The sequence below is a fragment of the Miscanthus floridulus genome, chromosome 13 (assembly GCF_019320115.1).
Source record: "Miscanthus floridulus cultivar M001 chromosome 13, ASM1932011v1, whole genome shotgun sequence".
NCBI lineage: Eukaryota > Viridiplantae > Streptophyta > Magnoliopsida > Poales > Poaceae > Miscanthus > Miscanthus floridulus.
The window spans coordinates 62,160,255-62,181,465 of NC_089592.1; the positions used below are offsets into that span (position 1 = coordinate 62,160,255).

The window sequence follows — 21,211 nt, forward strand, 5'->3', positions numbered from 1 at the left end:
GCCCCGGCTCTCAAGACATGTCCAAGTTAGTGCACGAGAAAGAAGATAAGAAAGAGGATGACTAACAGGGTCTCACATGTCATTTCCTACTGGAATGAACTTGAGGACCATATTTTGAGGGCTCCTGTTAGAGTATTTCCAAGCAAATAGGACCCTCAAAGTAGGAAAATCCTCAAATGAAAAAAGGGACCTGTTTGAGGGCTACCTCTAGAGCTGTTCTTAGAGCCAGTAAAGAGTTGATACTGTTGAGGGTACTATTGAGGGTACCTTAAGTTGATTTCATTTGAGATGGGTGAGTATTGTTCATGCATACACCGTGACCTACACCGCGAAGCACAATAATAATATATGCATAGCTCGCCATAGCTTATCAGCATTGACCCTGACCCGTGCCCACTAGTGTACGCATTTCTTATATCCAGCGAGGGCGGATGCCAAAATTTTTGGCAAAACGTTACGGTAGTGTTTTCGTTGTTATTTAGTTATTAGTGTCTAATCATAATGTAATTAGGCTTAAAAGATTCGTCTCGTGGATTTCGTCTAAACTGTGTAATTAGTTTTATTTTTTATTTATATTTAATGCTTCATGCATGCGTCTAAAGATTTGATGTGACGGAAAATTTTGACATTTTAGGGTGCAACTAAGGGCCCATTTACCTGGAAAAAAAAACTGTAGCAAAAAACCGGTTTTCTCTCTCCTACTTTTCTGTCTCACTGTAGCAAAAACACTGTAGCGCGCGGGGAAAAGCCACGAACACTGGCTTCTCCGGCTTCGATGAACAGCGCCGATGTCAGTGAGAGGGAGGGAAGGAGAGAGAAAACCGGCTTTTGCTACAGCGAAAACCGGCTTTGCTACAGTGCTACTACAGTGTTTTGCCAGATAAGCCGGAGCCGCTGCGAGCCGTGCCAAACGGGCCCTAAAGAAGGCCCAAGTTACAGTGTGCACCATTCTCCATGACTCCATCTCTAGCTACCTGCCTTACGCTGTCCTCCTGCTTTTAGACCCTACTATAGTATTTGTTTTAGTTTCTCTTTTCCCTCTGTAACAATGTACACATAGCTACATATGTTTTCCTGTATAAAAAGCAGCAGTACAAGTAAAACTAGGTAGGTGCACTGTACGTGTATGATGCTCCATTGCACTAACAAAAGGCCGCTGTAGCGCTTTATATATACCACTGCGGTTAGAAGCTAGCTTGTACTTTAACCACCTCTGTTAGTTACAAATTAATAGTTTAGTTTAGCACTAGCCATTAGAGACAAATAGTGCAGAGTGCACAGCAACACACAAACGCAACCTCATTACCCTAACAGCCGTCCTCGTCACCATCATCATCATTGCGTCTACCAGCAAGAGCAGTCATTTACCGAACCCTACTGCAGCTCCTTGTTTTCATGCCGTCGACCGCGATGTCTTGGGACGGGTACGGCGGGCAGATCTTCCCCGCCGACATGTCGTTCGACCACCAAGATACCCTGGAGGCGGTGTTCCAGCAGCCTGAGACGACGGCCCCCCTGCAGGCGCCGGCAGCAGCGGGGGCGAGGGAGCTGCTGCTGAGGAACGACGGGTCGTCCGTACCGGTGGTGGTGGATGCCGGCGTCCATGCCGCGGCCGCACCGCGGAAGCGGCCGTTCCGGACGGATCGGCACAGCAAGATCCGCACGGCGCAGGGCGTGCGCGACCGGCGGATGCGGCTGTCGGTCGGGGTCGCGCGAGAGTTCTTCGCGCTGCAGGACCGGCTTGGGTTCGACAAGGCCAGCAAGACGGTGAACTGGCTCCTCACCCAGTCCAAGCCGGCCATCGACCGCCTCGTCGACGCAGCCGAGCCGGCGGCTGCAGTCTCAGGAGGACCACCGACGGTGGTGAAGGGAAGAGGGGAGGGGAGCTCCTCATGCACTTGCTGTTTGACGGCAGACTCGAGGGAGGAAGCGTCGGCGAAGGCAAGAAGCAGAGGCGGCGGCGGTCCTGATGGACCACCGGCGCTTATCGAAGAACACAGCTGCAGTGCGCTGGGCTGGATCATGTCGGAGGCCACAGGCGCTACACCGGCAGTGGCAACCGAGCAGCCACAGCAGATGGACGGGCTGGAGTACTACTACCAGTATTGCCTGCAGCTCGAGGAGATGACGAGATGCAACGGAGGAATGCCAAGGTGATTTCTTGTATGGTATGCAAACATTATAGGTCTACTAAACTCTGACGCGTGAGGATTTCCATTACGTAATTAGGCTTCTTCTGCCATGATCCGTTGCTACATAGTACATATAAATCAACTGGTGGTTCTCTATCAATCAAGACCCATTAGCCCGGGTTTGTGTTATCGACTTTTGGTTAATGGCAATTAACCTTATAATGATTAATTAGCTATTGCTGTTTGTCAATTATTCATATAATCGTGCTATTGATATTTGTTACTTTTTATTTAGTGTGCTGATGCCATAACTTTGAGGTTTATGAAGTTGCATGTTCTGAGTTTTGTAGAAAACTCCATGGGCAATATGATCCTTAATTAAAACACAATTTGGACACGGGATTTCAACCATCAATTATCAGATGAAATAAAAATAATTATGGAATCTAGCTAACAATGATAGAAATTTAATTACATACTACTCTTCAGGCAAGATGCTAGTGCCCAATATTAACCAACGGTAAAGTAGCACATGGATATGGATAATTTGCTTAAACTCAAATATATGCCAGATTTGCATTAGAATCAGAATGGGATTTTTACTTGAATCATCTGGAACTATTATTATTAATGATTCCAGGCCTTTAGAGTTACATGATTTGGATCGAGTACCTGAGAATGTACACCTTACTTATTCCCAGTTCTCTTTATCATAATTTTTCCAACTCTACACTGCAATTAATAATGCATCGTCGATGAGCTTAAGCGGTATACAAACAAAATCAACAATTTACATGGTCTATGATGATCCATGTGTCACCACATTTGAGTTCCTTACATCTTACCTCCATACCTCAAAGCCCTTCAGACACTAAACCCATGGCAAACAAGAAGGTCAGCAGGAGAAATACCTTGTGTCAATTCTATCCAAAAAAACATGCATCTCGTTATTAGCAAGTGCAATTGCATGCCTGTTATTTAGATGATATTGTTCTTCAGAACATTGCATAAAATTCAGCCAAAGTTACAAAAGAATGTACTAATATAATCAATCTATATTGCACGGTGTTCATATGTCTCAAGAACACGTCTACTCATAAACAGCACAGCACTATCATATGTTTCACTCTGTTGTTTCACCTATGCAGAAAGATGAGTCTGCAAATTGTTTTCAAGAAATAATCAGTGTACTTATTCTTTTGTCCGATTAATTATGGTAGGACTTCATCGAAGATCAAGTATTTCCCTTATAGCTATCAGAAAATTGCCCAACTTCGCTGGGTGGTGTTCTCCTTATTTATGATGTTCTACCATCTAACTGAAACTAACTGAAAATGGGAACGTAGCTATTATTCACAACTCTCCAGCAAACAAAAGTAATAATCCCCTGTACCATATGATCTTAAGAATTGTTAAGTTCAACTGTTTATGTGCGAGAAAGCATGGCGTTTCAGAATTTGGACTCGTTAACTGGTATGTCAGATGCATAAGAAAACATCATGGGAGAGGGAAATAGTATTGTTTGATTGACAGCAAGTAAAGAAGAAGTTGTGCGTTCAATCATTGAACGTACGGCATGTAGCAAGTTGCATATGAAGGAAAAGACACGTGGGGTATACATGCGCTTGCCCAAGCTTCTACATACTGCATTGCCAATTTTAGTCCATCAGTATATATACTGTATACCTAGACAAGATTTATTCTATTATTCTACCACTTCTAGAGTAAAGAACTAAGAATATTTTATGATACTAATACACAAGACATTTCGTTAACAGCTTTATAATAGTTGAATTGTGCAAGTTTGCCCAAAACAATCGATCCTCGAACTTGAGGCTATGTTTTGCAACTAGACTAGAAGGATAACTATAAAAAAACTCTATGAGAAGGGTTTTGTACAATACATGTCTAGCAGCATGCATGCTCAAGGATAAGCTGGTAACATGCCACAATTCAGCTACCTCTTCCTCTTCATTTTACTCAAATCATAGTCTCAACTATTGAAAGAAGCCTTAGGAAAAATGATGAGGACAAACCTTATACATAGTGGTTGCATCAAAAAAGAACAACTCAGCTAGAATGATGAGGTTCTGGCATATATAATTGATGAAAGGGAACAAGAAGGTCAGCAGTTTTAAATGTCAAAGCCATCGACAGCCGAAGCACATAAGCCAAATCTAGATTATTTGAAGAACTTGGACACCTGATATAATAATATAATTTATGATTGATGTGGCTCAGTTTTATATATACTTTTGTTTCCTGTTTCTATAGTACAAAAGGATACTTGTCATGTCATGCATGTTTGATGTTTATGAAAGGCGTTCTCTATGTACTTATTATTCATTATCATTTTCTTTTCTGCAGCGTATGCATATATACTGTTTCTTTGATTGATTCACAACATGTTTCCATCATCTAGCATGACATGTTTTGCACAATTTGAGACACAACATGTATCTATACAAATTCCTAATAAATGATATTCATTTTGATCATGCTATGAATTAGCTGGAAGCTGAGATCCACATAAGTATATACAATACTGGGAAAACAAACTAGGGTTATAGTCAGAAAATAATGAAGTTGAGTGCATACTTGAACAGAGACATTTAATTCAAATATAAATTAATAGTCCTTATGCAGTCCAAGGTATTTTAAAACTGATTGTATTTTGTGCAAATAATGAAATAAATAAGTCATTATTAAAGTATCTCTAATTATAAATAAGTCATAACAAAATAAATAATATTTATATAAAAATTTTGAATAAGACGAGCAGTCAAACAAGATGTCTAATTACAAAAGCGTCATGTATTTTGGGATGGAGGGAGTTTGCACATATGATTATGTTGAAGTTCGATTATGACTAGTGTGATAGTGGGGACTCAACATATATACTTATATTAATTCTTAACTTGAAAATAGACCATCCTAAAGACACTTGAATTTATTTATATTTTGGCAAGACACTAGCAAATGAGCAGGAAATAATAATAGATAGATTAGTTGTAGCAGGACAGTGCCTTGTTATGTTTCATTCAAATATATAAGCACACACAAAGGCTGAGTATAATGATGTGGTAATATATGTATATATATAGAGAGAGATACATATATATACCTGTATTTTAATTCTTCCGCACTGCACGTACGCCCAGAGTATGTAGCTAGCTATCAAGCAAAGGTATGCACATCTGGGAGTGGATTTGCCAGGGCATCCTCGATCGGATATATAGCGGCTTCGGAGCTTGTGGCCATGCTTGCTCTGCTGCATGTGCATGTGTGCTATTCTTAAAGGCGTGGTAGGGCGGCCATGATGGCACTTGCTCAGATCATCAGATGGCACACGCAACTTTGGACAGACGCGCGGGTGTTGAGAGAGAGAGAGAGAGAGAGAGAGAGAGAGAGAGCGTGTCACCGCAGCATCCAGCCAGCACACGCACGCCGCTACGGGCTGGAGCAAAAGCTGACACGCCTTCTCATTCTTTCTCTACTAGAGGGCCCCTCCTCTTTACTTGATTAGATAGCCATGCGTATATAGAAGTCTACAGCGGACTCTGTCTCTCTGTGGCCGAGCTGTCGTTCGCTCACTGATTGCTCGGTGGGGGACGGCCACGCGATGGTGGGTTTCCGTCTGAGGTTGAACGTTCCACCGGCTGATTTAATCATCGAAGAAAGGTTACAGAAATATGGGATCAAACTACACGTTGCCTTGGATTGGAAGATAGCCCTAAGGGCTAAGCCTATGTTTAACACGGCTTCACAAATAGTTTTCTCGATGGAGTTAAATCTGTTTTGATGAACTATTTACTTAGTAGATAAAAATGTTGAAAAGTTTATAATACCCTTCTAGTACTGTCACTTTTTTCCTCTCCCTTCTTTCTCCCAACACCTCCCTCATCTTCTCCGCGGACGTGTGCCAGGTGACCACGCCCGGTGGCCGCTCGCCCTCTCGGAGCCACCCACACGCCCTCCCGGTGGGCCGTGTGCCCCAGCAGATGTGCGCTAGGCGATTATGCCTCTATGGCCACACGTCCTAGCAGGCCCGCCCTGCCCCCGACGGTGAGCTATGTGCCCCAACGGCCATGCCCCAGTGGCCGCGCCATGATGACCCGCACGCCCGTCCTCATGTCAGCAGGAGCAAATCTGACATGAAAGCACGGTGGGGTCTATGGATCTAGGTTGGAGCTTGATGAAGCTACTATTTTTAGCTCTATCTTTCCTCTCTGCCTTGTGAAAGCATATTTTTAGAGACTTCTTAGATGTAGCTGTCTGGTTTTACCTCTTTGACACAAAATAGATTTACAGAAGCGGGTGGTGGAGCTATGCTAAATGAGACCTAAATATAGGGACCTGTTTTCATGCTAATCCGCCTGGTCATTTGAGCCCTACAACTGTCCACGGTCTGGACAGAGTTCGATCATTCCTACTACTCTATTTGATGGTTTGATGTGTACGGAGGTTTGTAAACAAGGGGTAGGAGAAGCCTGCTGATCGTTAGGCCATCCTATATTACATATTTTCTCTATTTCAAATTATAAATCGCTCTGATCTTTTAAATATATGGTTTTTGTTATATATCTAGATATAATATATTTAGATTTATAGATAAAATTTTTAAAAGACACTTTGTTTCAAATTATATGATATTAGATATTTTGATTTTTTAAGATTATAGCTTTTGCTACGTACCTAAATATAGGTTATGTCGTGGAGAATAGGGAGAGTATATTGTACTCCCTCTGTTCCAAATTATAAGATGTTTTGACTTTTCTAGATTTATTGATTTTACTATGTATTTGGACATAAGTGTATATCTAGATCCATAGCAAATCTATGTATCTAGAAATTAAATACCAAAACGTCTTATAATTTGGAATAGATATAGAATTTTATATTTGGGCATAGATATCCATCTTCAGGTTTCAGGTTGTTCTGTATTGGCAATTGCTGGCACCTGGATGTCTCATGGGATAGGATTCCATTAGACGGTAATCTAGGAACACTCCCACCGAAACCGCCTAGCAGAACGACCCATCATAAAAAAACACCATCACGCGACCCCCGCATCGGTCGCCTGCCCACGCCTGCTGCTGCGTCGTTCGCTGCTGCACACGCATGTCTGTCCCCGTCCGCATCGTCCTACCCCGCACACGTACCCCGCCCCCATCCGCCTCGCCCCGCCCTGCCCCCACCGCTCTTCACACTGATCCCTCCTCTGTCTCTCTCTCTCTCTCCTTGCATGCGAGACACGGAAGAAGGGATATAAGGACGAGCACGCCCCGTCCGTAAGAACCTAGGCGCGCCACACACCCCATCCGCCGCCACCTGACTCACCGCGCCTCTTCCCCAGCACCCAAGCTGTGCCCCCATGACTCTTTAAAACATTTGGAACATGCACTTACAACACGTGTGTGAAATATATACAACATCGAGATAAAATACTTGCAACATGAAAACACTTATTGCAACATAAGACTGAAACATTTCGAACATACTCTTGCAACATATATGTGTGTGAAATACGTGCAACATCCAGATTGAAACGCTTGCAACACACGTCTGAAACAGATGAAACATTTTGAACAAATGCTTTCAACATGCCTCTGAAACACTTGCAACATATGCAACATCCCTATCTACTTTTGTAACATCCATATGAAACACTTACAACATACCTGTGATAACACCTGAAACACTTCAACCTACATTTGCAACATAGCGGGAGGGAGAGGCCAGAGCCAGTTGATTCTAGCCTCCGAGTGGGAGCCGGCGCCGAGCGACAGCGCGCGAGCACCACCAGCATGGGCCGCGCTCGTAGGTGCTCTTGGCTCGGTGGGGACCGACCTGAGGCGCGTGACGGCACCACCAGCATCAGCAGAGGCGGGCGGTGCGCCCGACGGCGCGGGTGGGCGCACGCAGCGGGTGGGACTGCGGAGCAAGGAGCGAGAGGTGCGGTGGGGTGCACGACGGGCAGGAGCGAGGAGCAAGCAGCGTAGGATGAGAGCGCGGGGGAAGATGACCGCTGCAGTGAAAGCGGAGTGAGGCGGGCTGACAGCTGCACGAGAACTGTGAAGACATAGAAGAGAAGATAGGTTTGTTGGGCCGGTCGCGTGTGCGTATGTTCGGGAAGCGGCCTCCGATCGGCCGGACGTCCCACCTGAGCATTACCGTTCTGGATTTTGTCGGCACGTCCAGCAGCACTGTGGTAGTTGCGCGCGCTCCGAGAGCATGTGTCTTTGCTAATTGGGGGCATGGTGTGCGACTGCCCATTCAGGTACTGTTTGCATCTTCTCTCTGCATAGGCTGCACCATTTGTCGCGTACCATCGTCAGGATTCCGGTGTCAAATGACATATAGCGGATATCATATATATATATATATATATATATATATATATATATATATATATATATATATAGGATAAGGCTAATCTGCAGCTGGCTATAGAATAACTTATTCTATAGCCACATTGATTTACAATAATGTTTATACCAATTTACGATAACATGAATATGCATTTACGATACTCGTGTTACTACAACTCACGGTGATATTTACCATGATGTTATAGTAAACACTTAGTAAGAAGTTACTATAATCTAGTAAATTAGAATAGTAATTATCGTAACTCAAAGTGGCCACAGAATAAGTTATTTTATGGCCAGCTGCAGAACAGTATATATATCGGTTAACTTAATTATACATGGCACACCGTTGTCAGCTAGCTGATATTTGCAAATCCCAGTACTAAGGTTAGTTCGACATGAAATCCTGCGCTGGTAGAATCATGTGGCATATATGCAAGTGCATTTTGCATGTTTGCTGGCCACATGCAGGTGTGTTGTCACTACTCCCAGTACTAGGTTCGGCTCACAGGATGATGTGTTATGTGTTTGGTTCGATCAGTGTACTAAGAGTAATAGGTTGGGTTCATCTCATTATATTTTCATGAGTGTTTGGTTCAGAGTCGAGCTAGGTTAGAGATATACTTGGAATATATTCGACGTTGTCACACTTCCATTTCGCGCGTGCGCATCGGCGGAGGCCGTGGCTTTGCCGATTGTTTTGACACTCGGCAAAGAGCCCTTTGCACTCGGCAAAGGCTTTGCCGAGTGTAGCACTTGGCAAAGTCCGCTCGGCAAAATTTTTCTCGGCAAAGGGTCTTTGCCGAGTGTTTTTTATCGGGGCACTCGGCAAAATAAAAAAAAATTTGCCGAGTGCTTGAGGCGGTACTCGGCAAAATATTTTCGGCCGTTGTGGCGCCGGCCGTTAACGGTTATTTTGCCGAGTGCCCGACCCAGCACTCGACAAAAAAAAAAATTATTTTTTTTAAAAAATTACTTTGCCGAGTGCCCCAGCCCAGGCACTCGGCAAAGTTTTTTTATTTTTTTTAAAAAAATTATTTTGCCGAGTGCCGCTGCCCAGGCACTCGGCAAAGTTTTTTTTTTAAATAATTTCTTTGCCGAGTGCCCCTCTTTAGGCACTCGGCAAAGAATTTCTAAATGTTTTTAAAAAAAATACTTTGCGTAGTGGCGCGGCAAGGCACTCGGCAAAGAAATTATATATTTTTTTTTTTGAAAAATCTTTGCCGAGTGCCTTGCCCATGGCACTCGGCAAAGACCCCGAGAATTGCATTTTTTTTTTACATTCCATTGTAACAGACAATATATATATATATATATATATATATATATATATATATATATATATATATTAATCATCACATCTATATCACCAACATGCATTATATATCACAAGCACACGCATATTTAATAAATCCATCGAAAATCCATCACAAATGCACCAAAGTTCAACATCACAAGTTTATTATTACAAGTTCAACATCACAAAGTTCAACATCCCTACTGCGGCGACGGAGACTGCAGGTGTGGCCCCCCGAACTGCGGTGAAGGTCCGGACTGCGGCGAAGGGTTGACGCGATCAGCCGCCGGTGACACGGTAGCGGGATTGTTTGAACCCGCCGACGAAGGCTGTACAAAAGAGAAGAGATTGCATGCGTGAGACTCATCGTTGTTTAACAACAGCTGGGTTCAACTCATCGTTGTTGTGGTTAAAGATGGAGAAAACAAATGACTTGGTAGCATGTCCAATCCATTTAGGAATGGAGGAATTCCTTACCTCCTGTTCCATACGTTCTTCTTCGAGGATTCTCTGTTACATTTGTGCAGTTTCTCATCACACTCTTGTGCAGCACGCTTCAGCTTGTTTCGCCAACGCAACATGGATGTATCAGTGATCTGCCATTTAATAGAAGTCTCAAGAGCAGCTTCTAGCCTGATGTGTGCCATCTCTAGCCTCTATGTTTCTGATTGCATTTGTTTCCTCTTTCTCCTCATACTTTTGAACCAGACCAGATATAATTTGGCTAATTGACTCCTGTATAACTGCAGAACTGACCATCTCCGCCATTGGGATTCAAGCGTCTGTAGCACTCCTTCCCTGGTAAGAAAAAAATATATATAGTAGTGTGCATAAGTGATTAGATATGTGAACTTGGATACGAAGCAAAGATTAGGTAAGTGTGGATGCAAGAATCTACCTCGACCAAATTGTATGAAAACTGTGAACAGCTCTCCTGGGTACAGCTGAGAGAGCTATTCTGGATGTTATATTTGACCTGTGGAGTAAAATATGGTGAAAACTTTAGAAAACATAGAGGGGTTCTTATAGAGACTACAGTGATGTAAGGGAAGAAGAGATGACGTAAGGGAAGTCCCTCAAGAAGACTATCTTATTGTAAGTCAACGATGAGAGTCTCCAGTGAAATGAACATGGTGTGACAACTCAAGACAAGGAAAGAAAGTGAAATGCATCTTGAAAATGTTTCATCTACACAGCAGTGGACCAGGAACTTTGAAGATGTCTTGGTCTTGCGGGTAAAACAAGACAAGCTGGATGTCTTTGACAACACTCAGCTGTCGAGAAAGAACCTACTGTCAGTTTTAATCTATAGTAGATGTGGCCAACATTCAAGTCTTTGTAAGTTTATTGAACAATATACAAATACTGACTAACAAGCACTCAAGAACAGGAATGCATTAACTGAGATGACATATCTAGCTAGAGGAGAAAACAAAGCACAAGTTAATCTAAAGATTGTTCACCTGTAGAATAAAAAGGGCCTAGTTGATGTCTCTGCTCAGAGTTGCAGAGTGAACAGAACCAAGCTATGCAATGCAGAGTGAACAGTGTTTCCATCAGTGCCTGTGCATGGTGATGTAGAGTATTCAGAGTACTTTTTTTTGGCTTAGCTAGAGAAGTACAGGAGCCTACAGTAAGTTCAAAGGACTGATAAGGTGCACATATATTATGCAATTTACCTAAAAGTACTTTTTAGCAAGTATTTAATTTATAAAGTATATACTTTTTAGCAAGTATTTCATTGTTTTTTCTAAATTATGAGTTATAAACACTTTCTATCTTCTGGAACCCCCCCCCCCCCCCCCCCAATGTCAGCCTCCACGTATAGGGATGAATCCTGCTCTTGCCATCTCTGTGGTACTCATGGTGAACTGGTGATGTACAGTAAACTTCAGAAATTGAACTAGTCAGGTTTCTGGGCAAATAGGCAGTTTATTATCTGTGAGTAGTGCATCTGAACTATAAGATAGGATCAATAGAAAAAATATTTTCTGCTGAAATAAGCTTATAAGCATATGGCCTTTTAACTCCAATTCAATCTTACAACATTTTCCATAGATATATATAGAGAGAGATGGATTAATTTGATTTCTGCACTTACCAGTGTAGTGCTCATGGTTTAGACCGCAGCAAATAGAAACATGATGAACTGAGCATTTTGTCGAACATGTTGTAAGCGTCTTAGCCTAGTGTGGCTAGGATGGCATCAACGGCCCGCACCACGGCACCAAGCGCAGCGACACGTACCTGGCACCAGAGGTGTGTTTCTTGGAGGGGGGCCGACGCCAGCAGAGAAGACAAGTACCCGGCGCCGGCGGTGAGGGCCGGATCCACCAAGGGCTGGGGTGGGCGGTGCCTCCCGCGGGCTTCCTCTGCGCGCTGCGTGCTGGCCTCCTCCGCACCGACGGCCAAATCTGCTGACGAATAGGGTGAGGGCGATGGTTGGGTTGGGGCGCCGCAGCCAGCCTCCTCCATACGCCATGCGCCGTCCTCGGACCGCTCCGCGAGCTGCATGCCGAACTCCTCCTCGCTGAGGGTCAGGGTGGGATGGAGGGCACCGGCAGCCGGTCGGGGTGGGGTGCGATAGGCGCGGCATGCGGCAGCTAACGAAGAGGAAGCAGCGAGGGTGGGGTTGGGGGCGGCGCGGGCGGGCGGGGGGCGGCGGCGGCGCGGCAGGGAAACGCGGGGGCGGGTGGGAGAGGAGCGAGGAGGGGGTGGGGTTGGGCCGGCCCGTTTCGGGCTTTGGGTTAAAAGATTTACCGAGTGTCGAGCTCAGCGGCACTTGGCAAAGGGTTTTTTTTTTTATTATTTTTTATGTGATCTGGTACTTGGTAAATTATTTATTTTTGTTTTTTTTCGTCTCATTTTTTTCTGGGGCCTTGCTACAGTAATTAAAACTCCATTTCAAAATTTGGGATAATTTTGAGTTTTTTTACTATATTTCCTTAATTATTTTTGTTTCGTTGAATTTTTCTGACTATTTCAAATTTGAACTGTATGTACATGAAATAATAGAATTTGGTCATTCAAAAAATGGTATTCATGATGTTTGACATATGTTGAGGCCGTATCCAGGAACTCGCATGAAATTACGAGCATCTTTTTGTCGTAACATGACGATGTACTTGCGGGAAAAGTGTATTTAAATTATATAAAATCCAAACGAAGTCCGAAAATCACGAAACTTATCGAGGTGTCTTGTTATCGCATGTGGAGGCCGTGGTAAAAATTTGAGAAAGTTTGGAGCAAGTTGTGACGTCGGATGCCTAAAAGCCAGACATCTCCACATGTGATCACATGTGGAGATGTCTGGGTTTTTGGCATCCGATGTTACAACTTGCTTGAAACATTTTCAATTTTTTACCACAGTCTCCACATATGATAACATGACGCCTCGCCAAGTTTCGTGATTTTTGGACTTTGTTTGCATTTTATATAATTTAAAATCACATTTCCAGCAAGTACCTCGACATGTTACGTCAACGAGATGCTCGAGATTTCATGTGAGTTCCTGGATATGGCCTAAACATACCCTAAATATCATGAGTATCAATTTTTGGATGACCAAAGTCCATTATTCCATGTACCTGCAGTTCAAATTTGAAATATCCCAAAAAATTTGACGAAACGAAATAAACTAATGAAATATAACAAAAAAGTCAAAATTGCCCCAAATTTTAAAATAGAGTTTGAAATACTGTCACAAGGCCCCAGAAAAAAATTTGGACCCAAAATAAAAAAAATATTGCCGAGTGTCATGGGGGGCACTCGGCAAAGTGGGCTTTGCCGAGTGCCGGCCTAGGGGGCACTCAGCAAAGTTGATTTTCAAAAATAAAAAAAAATTGCCGAGTGCCTGGCGCTGGCACTCGGCAAAATAAGTTTTAAAAAATTAAAAAAAAATTTGCCGAGTGCCCAAGGCTTACACTCAGCAAAATATGTTTTTAAAAAATAAAAAAAAATTTGCCGAGTGCCTGGGGCTGGCACTCGGCAAAATAAGTTTTAAAAAATTAAAAATAAAATTTGCCGAGTGCCCAAGACTTACACTCGGCAAAATATGTTTTTAAAAAATAAAAAAAATTACCGAGTGCCTGGGGCTAGCACTCGGCAAAATAAGTTTTTAAAAATAAAAAAAAAATTTGCCGAGTGCCAACCGTTAGGCACTCGGCAAAATCTGACGGCAGGTGGCCGCCGTCACGGGCCGGCCACCTTTTGCCGAGTGCCGCGGCACTCAGCAAAGCCTAGTTTTGCCGAGAGCCAAGCTTTACCGAGTGCCTGGCACTAGGTAAAGCCACCTTTGCCGATTGCGGCACTCGGCAAAATATTGCTTTGCCGAGTGCCGCGATAAAAAGTATTCGGTAAAGTCTCAGGCACTCGGCAAAGTCCAGTTTTCCAGTGGTGCGACCACCATGGAAATATCTTCTCCATCAACACATCTCATCCAGTCGACGCTGTAGATCCTCAAGTCCTAGCCACGTGCAAATCCCATCCGAGCCAAGCTCAATGCGGCGCAGGCGGGGCAGGTGAGAGCGATGGTAGGTGTAGCAGTGGCCGGCCTGGTGAGGGTGTTCGTTCCTAGTGGGGTTGGCAAATGTTGGCGTGGCCGCGTGGGTGGCCGCTCTCGGCGAGGGCAAAGAGGTAGTATACATGCCAGTCGGATTCGGACGGATGGATGCCCTAGTCGGTGGTGTGACCAGCTGCTCCAGATGGTTGGCGTGGTTGGCTGCTCCCGGCGAGCGACGGATGCTATGCTCCAAAGAGGGTATGATCAGAGGTGGATAGGGCAGTCGGTGGTGTGGTCGGTTGCTCCAAGCGCGGGCAGTGGACTACAGAGATGTATGGGGGGCGGCGGTGAAGGGCATTTGACCACACCGTATGGGGATGGATGGGAAGAGAAAAGCATAAAGGATGACATGTGGGACATAAAGGGCACGTGGGGCTAACGGTGTCAAAAACAATTTAACTTTCATCCCATCTTTCTCCATCCTTTCAACCAAACAAATAACATGAACGACCTTATCCCTCAAGAGCAAAATGGGGACCATCTTGACTCAGAAATCAGGGATGAGTTCACCTATCCCTGATAGTCGTGAAACCAAACAAATGCTTATTTGCCCGTGGTTTTTAAGCGGCGCTCTGTAACTATTTCTGAAAAGCTCTTTATTATCCTTTTTCCAAACACAACACGGCCTAGATGCACACGCACATAAATAAGCACACACTCTCACTATAATAAATTAAACACGCGTATGCACTTTCTATTTATGAGACGACTAAGTCAGCTCACCACCTACACACTAAATGAATAGTTCCATTTCTTTTCATAATGAATCCAAAAGAAAGGTTGGGACCAAAATCCAAAGAGACATGTTCTACCATAAAGAGCCTAACAAATAATTTTTACAAATATTTGGACATGCATGTTATATATTATATCGGATGTTCTAAGAGCTCCTAGCACCCAATTTCTCAACTGCACGGGTGGCTAGGGTGGTTGCATAGCTCCACGGAGCGGTGGTTATGCACTTGGTTGTGATGCCATCCTTGATGGAGTGTAGGGCGATAAGGTAGTTTGGTCTAGATGTTTTTGTTCTAGACCCATGTGTGGAGCTTGGAATGGTGGTGGCTTGGTTGCCAATGGTGGTGCTTCACTTCGGCCGCGCAATAGTGGCAAGAGCTGAGTTGAGGAGGTTGGCCTAGCTGATGAATCGAGGTGCGGGTGTCTTCATTAGTGGAAGGCGGTCATGAAGAACGGGTTGGCACAATGCACTACTAGATTCAGGTTCTTTGCCGAGTGCCTGAAGCACTTGGCAAATGCCAAATTGCACTCGGCAGAGCCTTTGCCGAGTGCGGCACTCGGCAAAGAACACACAGCAAAAATTTAATCGGCAAAGCCCTCTTTGCCGAGTGTCTTTTATCGGGCACTCGGCAAAGGCTTTGCCGAGAGCCCCGGGGGCACTCGGCAAAGAAAAGTGACCGTCACGGTGCCGGCCCCGTTGACGGTCGCTTTGCCGAGTGCCAACCCTGCAGGCACTCGGCAAAGATTTTTTATTTTTTATTTTTAAAAATTCTTTGCCGAGTGCCCTCTATCCAGCCCTTGGCAAAGATGTTTTATTTTTTTTCTAAAAATTCTTTGCCGAGTGCCCCCTAGCCGGCGCTCGGCAAAGTTTGAATTTTTTTTAAACAAAATTCTTTGCCGAGTACCATGGTCATGGTACTCGGCAAAGTTGGAAAAATGGTTTTCCGAGCGCAAATTTTTCTAGCTTTGCCGAGTGCTGTGACCATGGCACTCGGCAACGGGGTCCTTTGCCGAGTGCAACACTCGGCAAAGTGACCTAAAATGGTAATTTTTATTTTTTTTACATTCCATCATGACAAATAAATTCATACAAACATATATCACATATATATCTCATTCATCACATATATATCTCATCCATCCACACATCCATCCGCACATACCACATCCATCACAATATATATCACATATATAATAATAAGTGCTCAAGTCCATCCAAATAAATCCACAAGTCTATCACAAGTCCATCAAAGTTCACAAGTGCATCACAAGTATATCACAAGTCCATCACCAAGTGAACAATAAATGAAAAAAATACAATGTGCACTCATCTCGGCCACTGCGACTGTGGTGAAGGCCCAGCTCCATCATTCGGAGGTGCATGAGGTGGATTATTCGAACCACCGTCAGATAGAGACTGCACAAAGGAGAAAAGATTGCATGTGAGACAAGATTATTTGGATAGCTAATCTAGAAAGGTAGAGGCCATATAAGCAAAGCACAAGCGAAAGTAAAAACTTTCATACTCACAGGAGTAGTTGTAGCTGCAGGACGCGGAGGTGGAACCAACAGCCCAGCTGGCAGAGAGAAGCCCACACGTTGTCCAAGCCCTTGTAGGAACTCCGTAATGTCCGTCAGCCTCTGCACCTGGGCCTGCCGCTCGGCCTCCAGCTAGGCCGCCATCCTCTGCTGCCCGGCCTACAGCTCCTGACATTGCCTCATTTCTTGTTCCAGACGGGCCTACAATATTTCACTCCAATGTTTCAGTAATGCAAAGCTAATTAAGATGTGTAAAGATCAATGTATGACGAGTAAAATAGGAATAACCTCGAGTGTGTCGACCTGGTGCTGTGCAACGGTCAGCCGTGTGCGAATGGCCAGGCTCTCGCTCATGCTCCGTGCTTGGATCTAGGAGAGAGAGGGAGTAGAGGCCGTGTCGATGACGCCGTCGCCAAGCCAGAACCGCCCATGCTTCTTGCCTTGCCCCGCCCTCATGACGGCCTCTCCATCGAAGTCCTGGGTGCTCAGATCGTGGTCTGGCCCATGGAGCGACCTCGCCACCTCAGTGTACTCACTGATGCAGGAGTGGACGCTCAGGTTCGTGTATGCCTCGGGTGGGTCCTCCAGGTTGAAGGAGACATCGGACGTCGCCTTGCCCTTGTGGGCCATACACCATGCCTAGAAGTCCGAGCAAGCCTGGCCACTATGTGACGTCGACTGCGAGAAAGATAGCACGATGATTAGAAATCAGGCAGAACTGAGCATCACAATAGATAAACGAATTCGCGTACCCATGCTTGTTTGTATCCAGCGAGGCTACGGCTGCCTTGATGGTGTGCTGGACCTTGCATCTGCAAATGATGGTCCCGGGCATCCCTGTGCATCTTGAGGTACTCCTCCATGAACCACCTCTCCACCATCATCGCCCAGCACTCGGGATACGCTTGGCACCACCAGGGAATCATCTACACGTCATCATGTATTGGACATATAAGAAGATCAAATTAAACCAACTTAATCTCAAAATGAATCAATATTGATGTTCTTCATTTACCTCAAGGTACTGCTCCTAGGTCAGCTGCATCTCTCTTGCATCTTTCTTGGTTTTCCTCTCTCCAAGCTTCGACCCGTAGTAGGTTACGATGGCCTGGATGCGCACCTCGTGATGCATGTCGGTGATGAGTTTTTTACAGGCTTTGGTAGTCACCTGCTCCACCCTGGCCTCAAATCCCTCCTCGCATCTGTAATAAGTCTGCATATAAAAGCGATGTATCCATTCATTATTTCAAGAAAAGTCCAATGAATGCGACATATTGACAATGTTGTGCGAGGGAGACTTACCTAAAACTTTGCCTTCACCCGTGCCGCCTTATTGGGGTACTCCGCATCGAGGGCGATGGCGTAGTGGTCAAACGAGTAGGCCGGCTCCATCTTCGATGCATATGTGACAATGTCGGGGAAGTGTTGCCTGCACAGAAGACCTAGGATGCCGTTGACTAGCCATGCGCTACCACCCGACACAACCACCCAGTTCCTGCACAAGTGATTAAGAAAAATTATTAGTTTTTTCATCATATCATATGAAGTAGTGGTGATAACATATAAAGTTACTTACTTTTGCCCTTTGGGGCGAATCACTGGGCGTTGGTGAGGAAGTGGAACCTGTGGGAGGCTCGCGGGACCTCGCAAGTAGACACTCGAAGAGGAGTCGGAGAAAGCGGAACCTATGCCTGTCGCCTCGCACTCGTCGTCCTCATGCGGCCCCTCCTCCTCGTCCATCTACCGAACCAGCTCCTCTTTCGACTCGTCCACAGGCGCCACCTCCTCCTCCAGCTCCTCCTCATGCGGCGTGGGAGGAGACAGCCCCCTCCTACGGCTGGCGGTCCTCCTCCTCCTCCTCCTGTCCGATCCCTCCGCCGCCCCCTCCGCCTCCTCCTACAGCCGGTGTGGTCTTTGGTAAATCGAGTTCATGGACCTATGATGGTCGCCCGCCATCTTTATTCAATTACCTACAATAAAAAAGAAAAACAAGACGTAATTAGAAATAGGTGCAAAAATGAACAAAACATAATTACAAAAAACATAGTAATACATGTATTAGAAATATATGCAAAAATGAACAAAACATAATTACAAAAAACATAGTATTATATGTATTAGAAATAATCTTCATGATTGAGATTAGCTTATCATTTGGGACAGGTAGTTTACCATGTGGCGATACCTTGTGCATAATAGACCAACCCTTAAGATGCTCGGCGTCTTTGCATGCGTATGATGTATAATAAACCTGGACGGCCTGTTGAGCCACAATGTAGACATCTTTTCCTGTATAGACGGAATCCTATCGAATCTCGACTAGCCCAAGCTTAGGGGTCCGTCTCGTTACTCTAGGATGAAACCAGTGGCATTTGAATATGATAGGAGTAAGAGGTTTGGAACCATAGAATGATAGTTCATAGATTTCTTCAATTCTTTCATAATAGTCGAGTCAATCAGTGCCGAGCGTAACAACTCTGCTATTTGTGGTTTTTTGATTGGGCCGACTCTGCTCGTAGCTTGCTGTGTGAAAACAATATCCATTCGCATCATAACCGGTAAATGACTTGACCCTAATGGCACAGCCGTTTGTAACCTGTCTCAGCTCGTCACTTATAGGCGCATCAGTTTGGGCTTTCTGTTTGAACCAACAAATGAAATCAGGGCTCTCTGGTCCCGCACCCTGTTAAAGAAAGGTATCATTTTCTTGCGGGGTAGGTTGCCTTGATCCATGCTAGGATTGATGAAGAAATTCCCTGTACCAACAAGAAACAAAGGGGTTGGACGAAGAAACAAGGACATACGGCGAAATGAAACAAGTTTGTTTAGAACTTACCCAATGAACGGCTACACCTCGACAAGGTTGGAAACACATATAGCATGATACTGCACCACTCTTCATCCACGGTGCAGGGTTTGTCACTTTGACACCTTTCGTAAAGTTCTTGATGTCTTGTCTGAATGGATGGTCAAGAGGTAGGAATTGACGATGTCTGTCGAACGACGAATACTTGCCACCCTTCTACAATCAAATGAACCTCACACCTTCCTTGCATATTGGGCATGGGAACTTCCCATGAACACACCAGGCGTAGAATATCCCATACACCAAGAAGTCATGCAGGGAGTAGTGGTACCAAATGTGCATTTTGAAGGTTGTCTTTGTAGCTCGATCGTATGTCCATACCCCTTTGTCCCAAGCATGGACCAATTCATCAATCATGGGCTCCATAAACACACCCATATGACTCCCTGGGTGTCCAGGAATTATCAATGACAAGAATACGTTATGTCATTGAAAGGAGACACCGGAGGGAGATTAAGGAGGATAATGAAGATGGGCCAACATGTGTATGGGGCAGCCATCATTCCATAAGGATTGAACCCATATGTTGCCAGCATGACACATACATTACGAGCCTCATCTGCTTTGTCACGATGTTTGTCATTAAAGCGGATCCAAGCTTCACCATCGGATGGATGTACCATCTTGTCAGGATTGTACTGTTTGCCATTTTTGTGCCATGTCATCTGTTTCACGGATTCCTCGGTCATGTATAGTAGTTGGATCCTCGATAGGAAGGGAAGGTACCATAGGATTTTCATGGGAATCGTAAGTTGCCTCTTCTGGCCATCATCAGAGTCTACCTCCATGTACCTGGAGAATTTACACTTTGGATAGAACTTTGCATGCTCGTGTTCTTTCCTAAATAGGATGCACCCCTTTGGACAAGCATGTATCTACTCATACGGCATCTTAAGTGCACAAAGGAGTTTCTGTGACTCGTACATGCTCTTTGGTAGAATGTGGCCCTCCGGAAGTAGGGTGCCAATCATGGCCAACATCTTATCGAAGCCTTCTCAACTCAAGTTTAACTCGGACTTCAACCCCATTAAGCGTCTAATGGCATCTAGTTGAGACACCGTTGACCGATCATGAAGGGGTTTCTATGCCGAGTCCATCATGTCATAGAACACCTGTGCAGCTGCCTCCATCTCCTCCTTCTCACGTCCCTCATCGAACTATCCTTGGTGAAAGTCATCTAACATGTCTGCTACCCTAGCATCAGCATCAAAAGCCTCCACCCGTGGTCTCACCACCTCCTCTCTCATACAATGGGCTTCACCATGGTGGACCCACCGGGTGTAGTCCGACATAAATCCATTCTTCACAAGATGTTTACCCATTTCCACCTTGTTTACCCTTCTCCCGTTTCCACATTTGCTGTAGAGACACAAAACTAGGCAATGTCCTTTAGCAGCCTTGCCAAATGCACTGTTCAAGAAAGCATCAGTCTTGTTCATCCATTCTGTGGTGTAATCACTCTGACTTCTCCTGCCCGTGTACATCCACTGACGGTAATCCATCCTCTAACATATGTATCAGCGAGTAATGTAACCATCAATTGCATCTACATGGTGTTCCTACTATCTAATAGGTGAGGATAGGTCCTAATCCCACCCGCAGATGCATAGATGAGGTTAGTTTCCATGCTCTACTCCTATCCAAGATAGAATTTCGGCAGCACCTCCTCGCTGTTCTCTAGATACACGTCCTGCCAAAGAAGAGTGCGTA

The 21,211-nt window shown here is 44.7% G+C and overlaps 1 protein-coding gene and 1 long non-coding RNA gene across 4 annotated transcripts; one reads left to right on the forward strand and one right to left on the reverse strand.

Moving 5' to 3' along the window:
- Positions 1-1,395: 1,395 nt before the first annotated feature.
- On the forward strand, positions 1,396-2,282 carry LOC136498910 (transcription factor PCF5-like). The gene has a single exon (XM_066494614.1). The coding sequence runs from the start codon at positions 1,396-1,398 to the stop codon at positions 2,155-2,157; it is 762 nt and encodes a 253-aa protein (XP_066350711.1). The 3' UTR covers positions 2,158-2,282.
- Positions 2,283-9,893: 7,611 nt separating this feature from the next.
- Positions 9,894-12,472, reverse strand: LOC136501181 (uncharacterized). Of its 3 annotated transcripts, XR_010770193.1 has the most exons (5): positions 11,902-12,471; positions 11,264-11,363; positions 10,699-10,776; positions 10,278-10,598; positions 9,894-10,129 (listed from the first exon to the last, which is right to left on the reverse strand). It is a non-coding gene; the product is annotated as an uncharacterized lncRNA (long non-coding RNA). The 3 variants fall into 3 exon arrangements; XR_010770192.1 differs by having other exon boundaries at positions 10,699-11,074; positions 11,264-12,472; XR_010770191.1 differs by having other exon boundaries at positions 11,264-12,470.
- Positions 12,473-21,211: the final 8,739 nt, after the last annotated feature.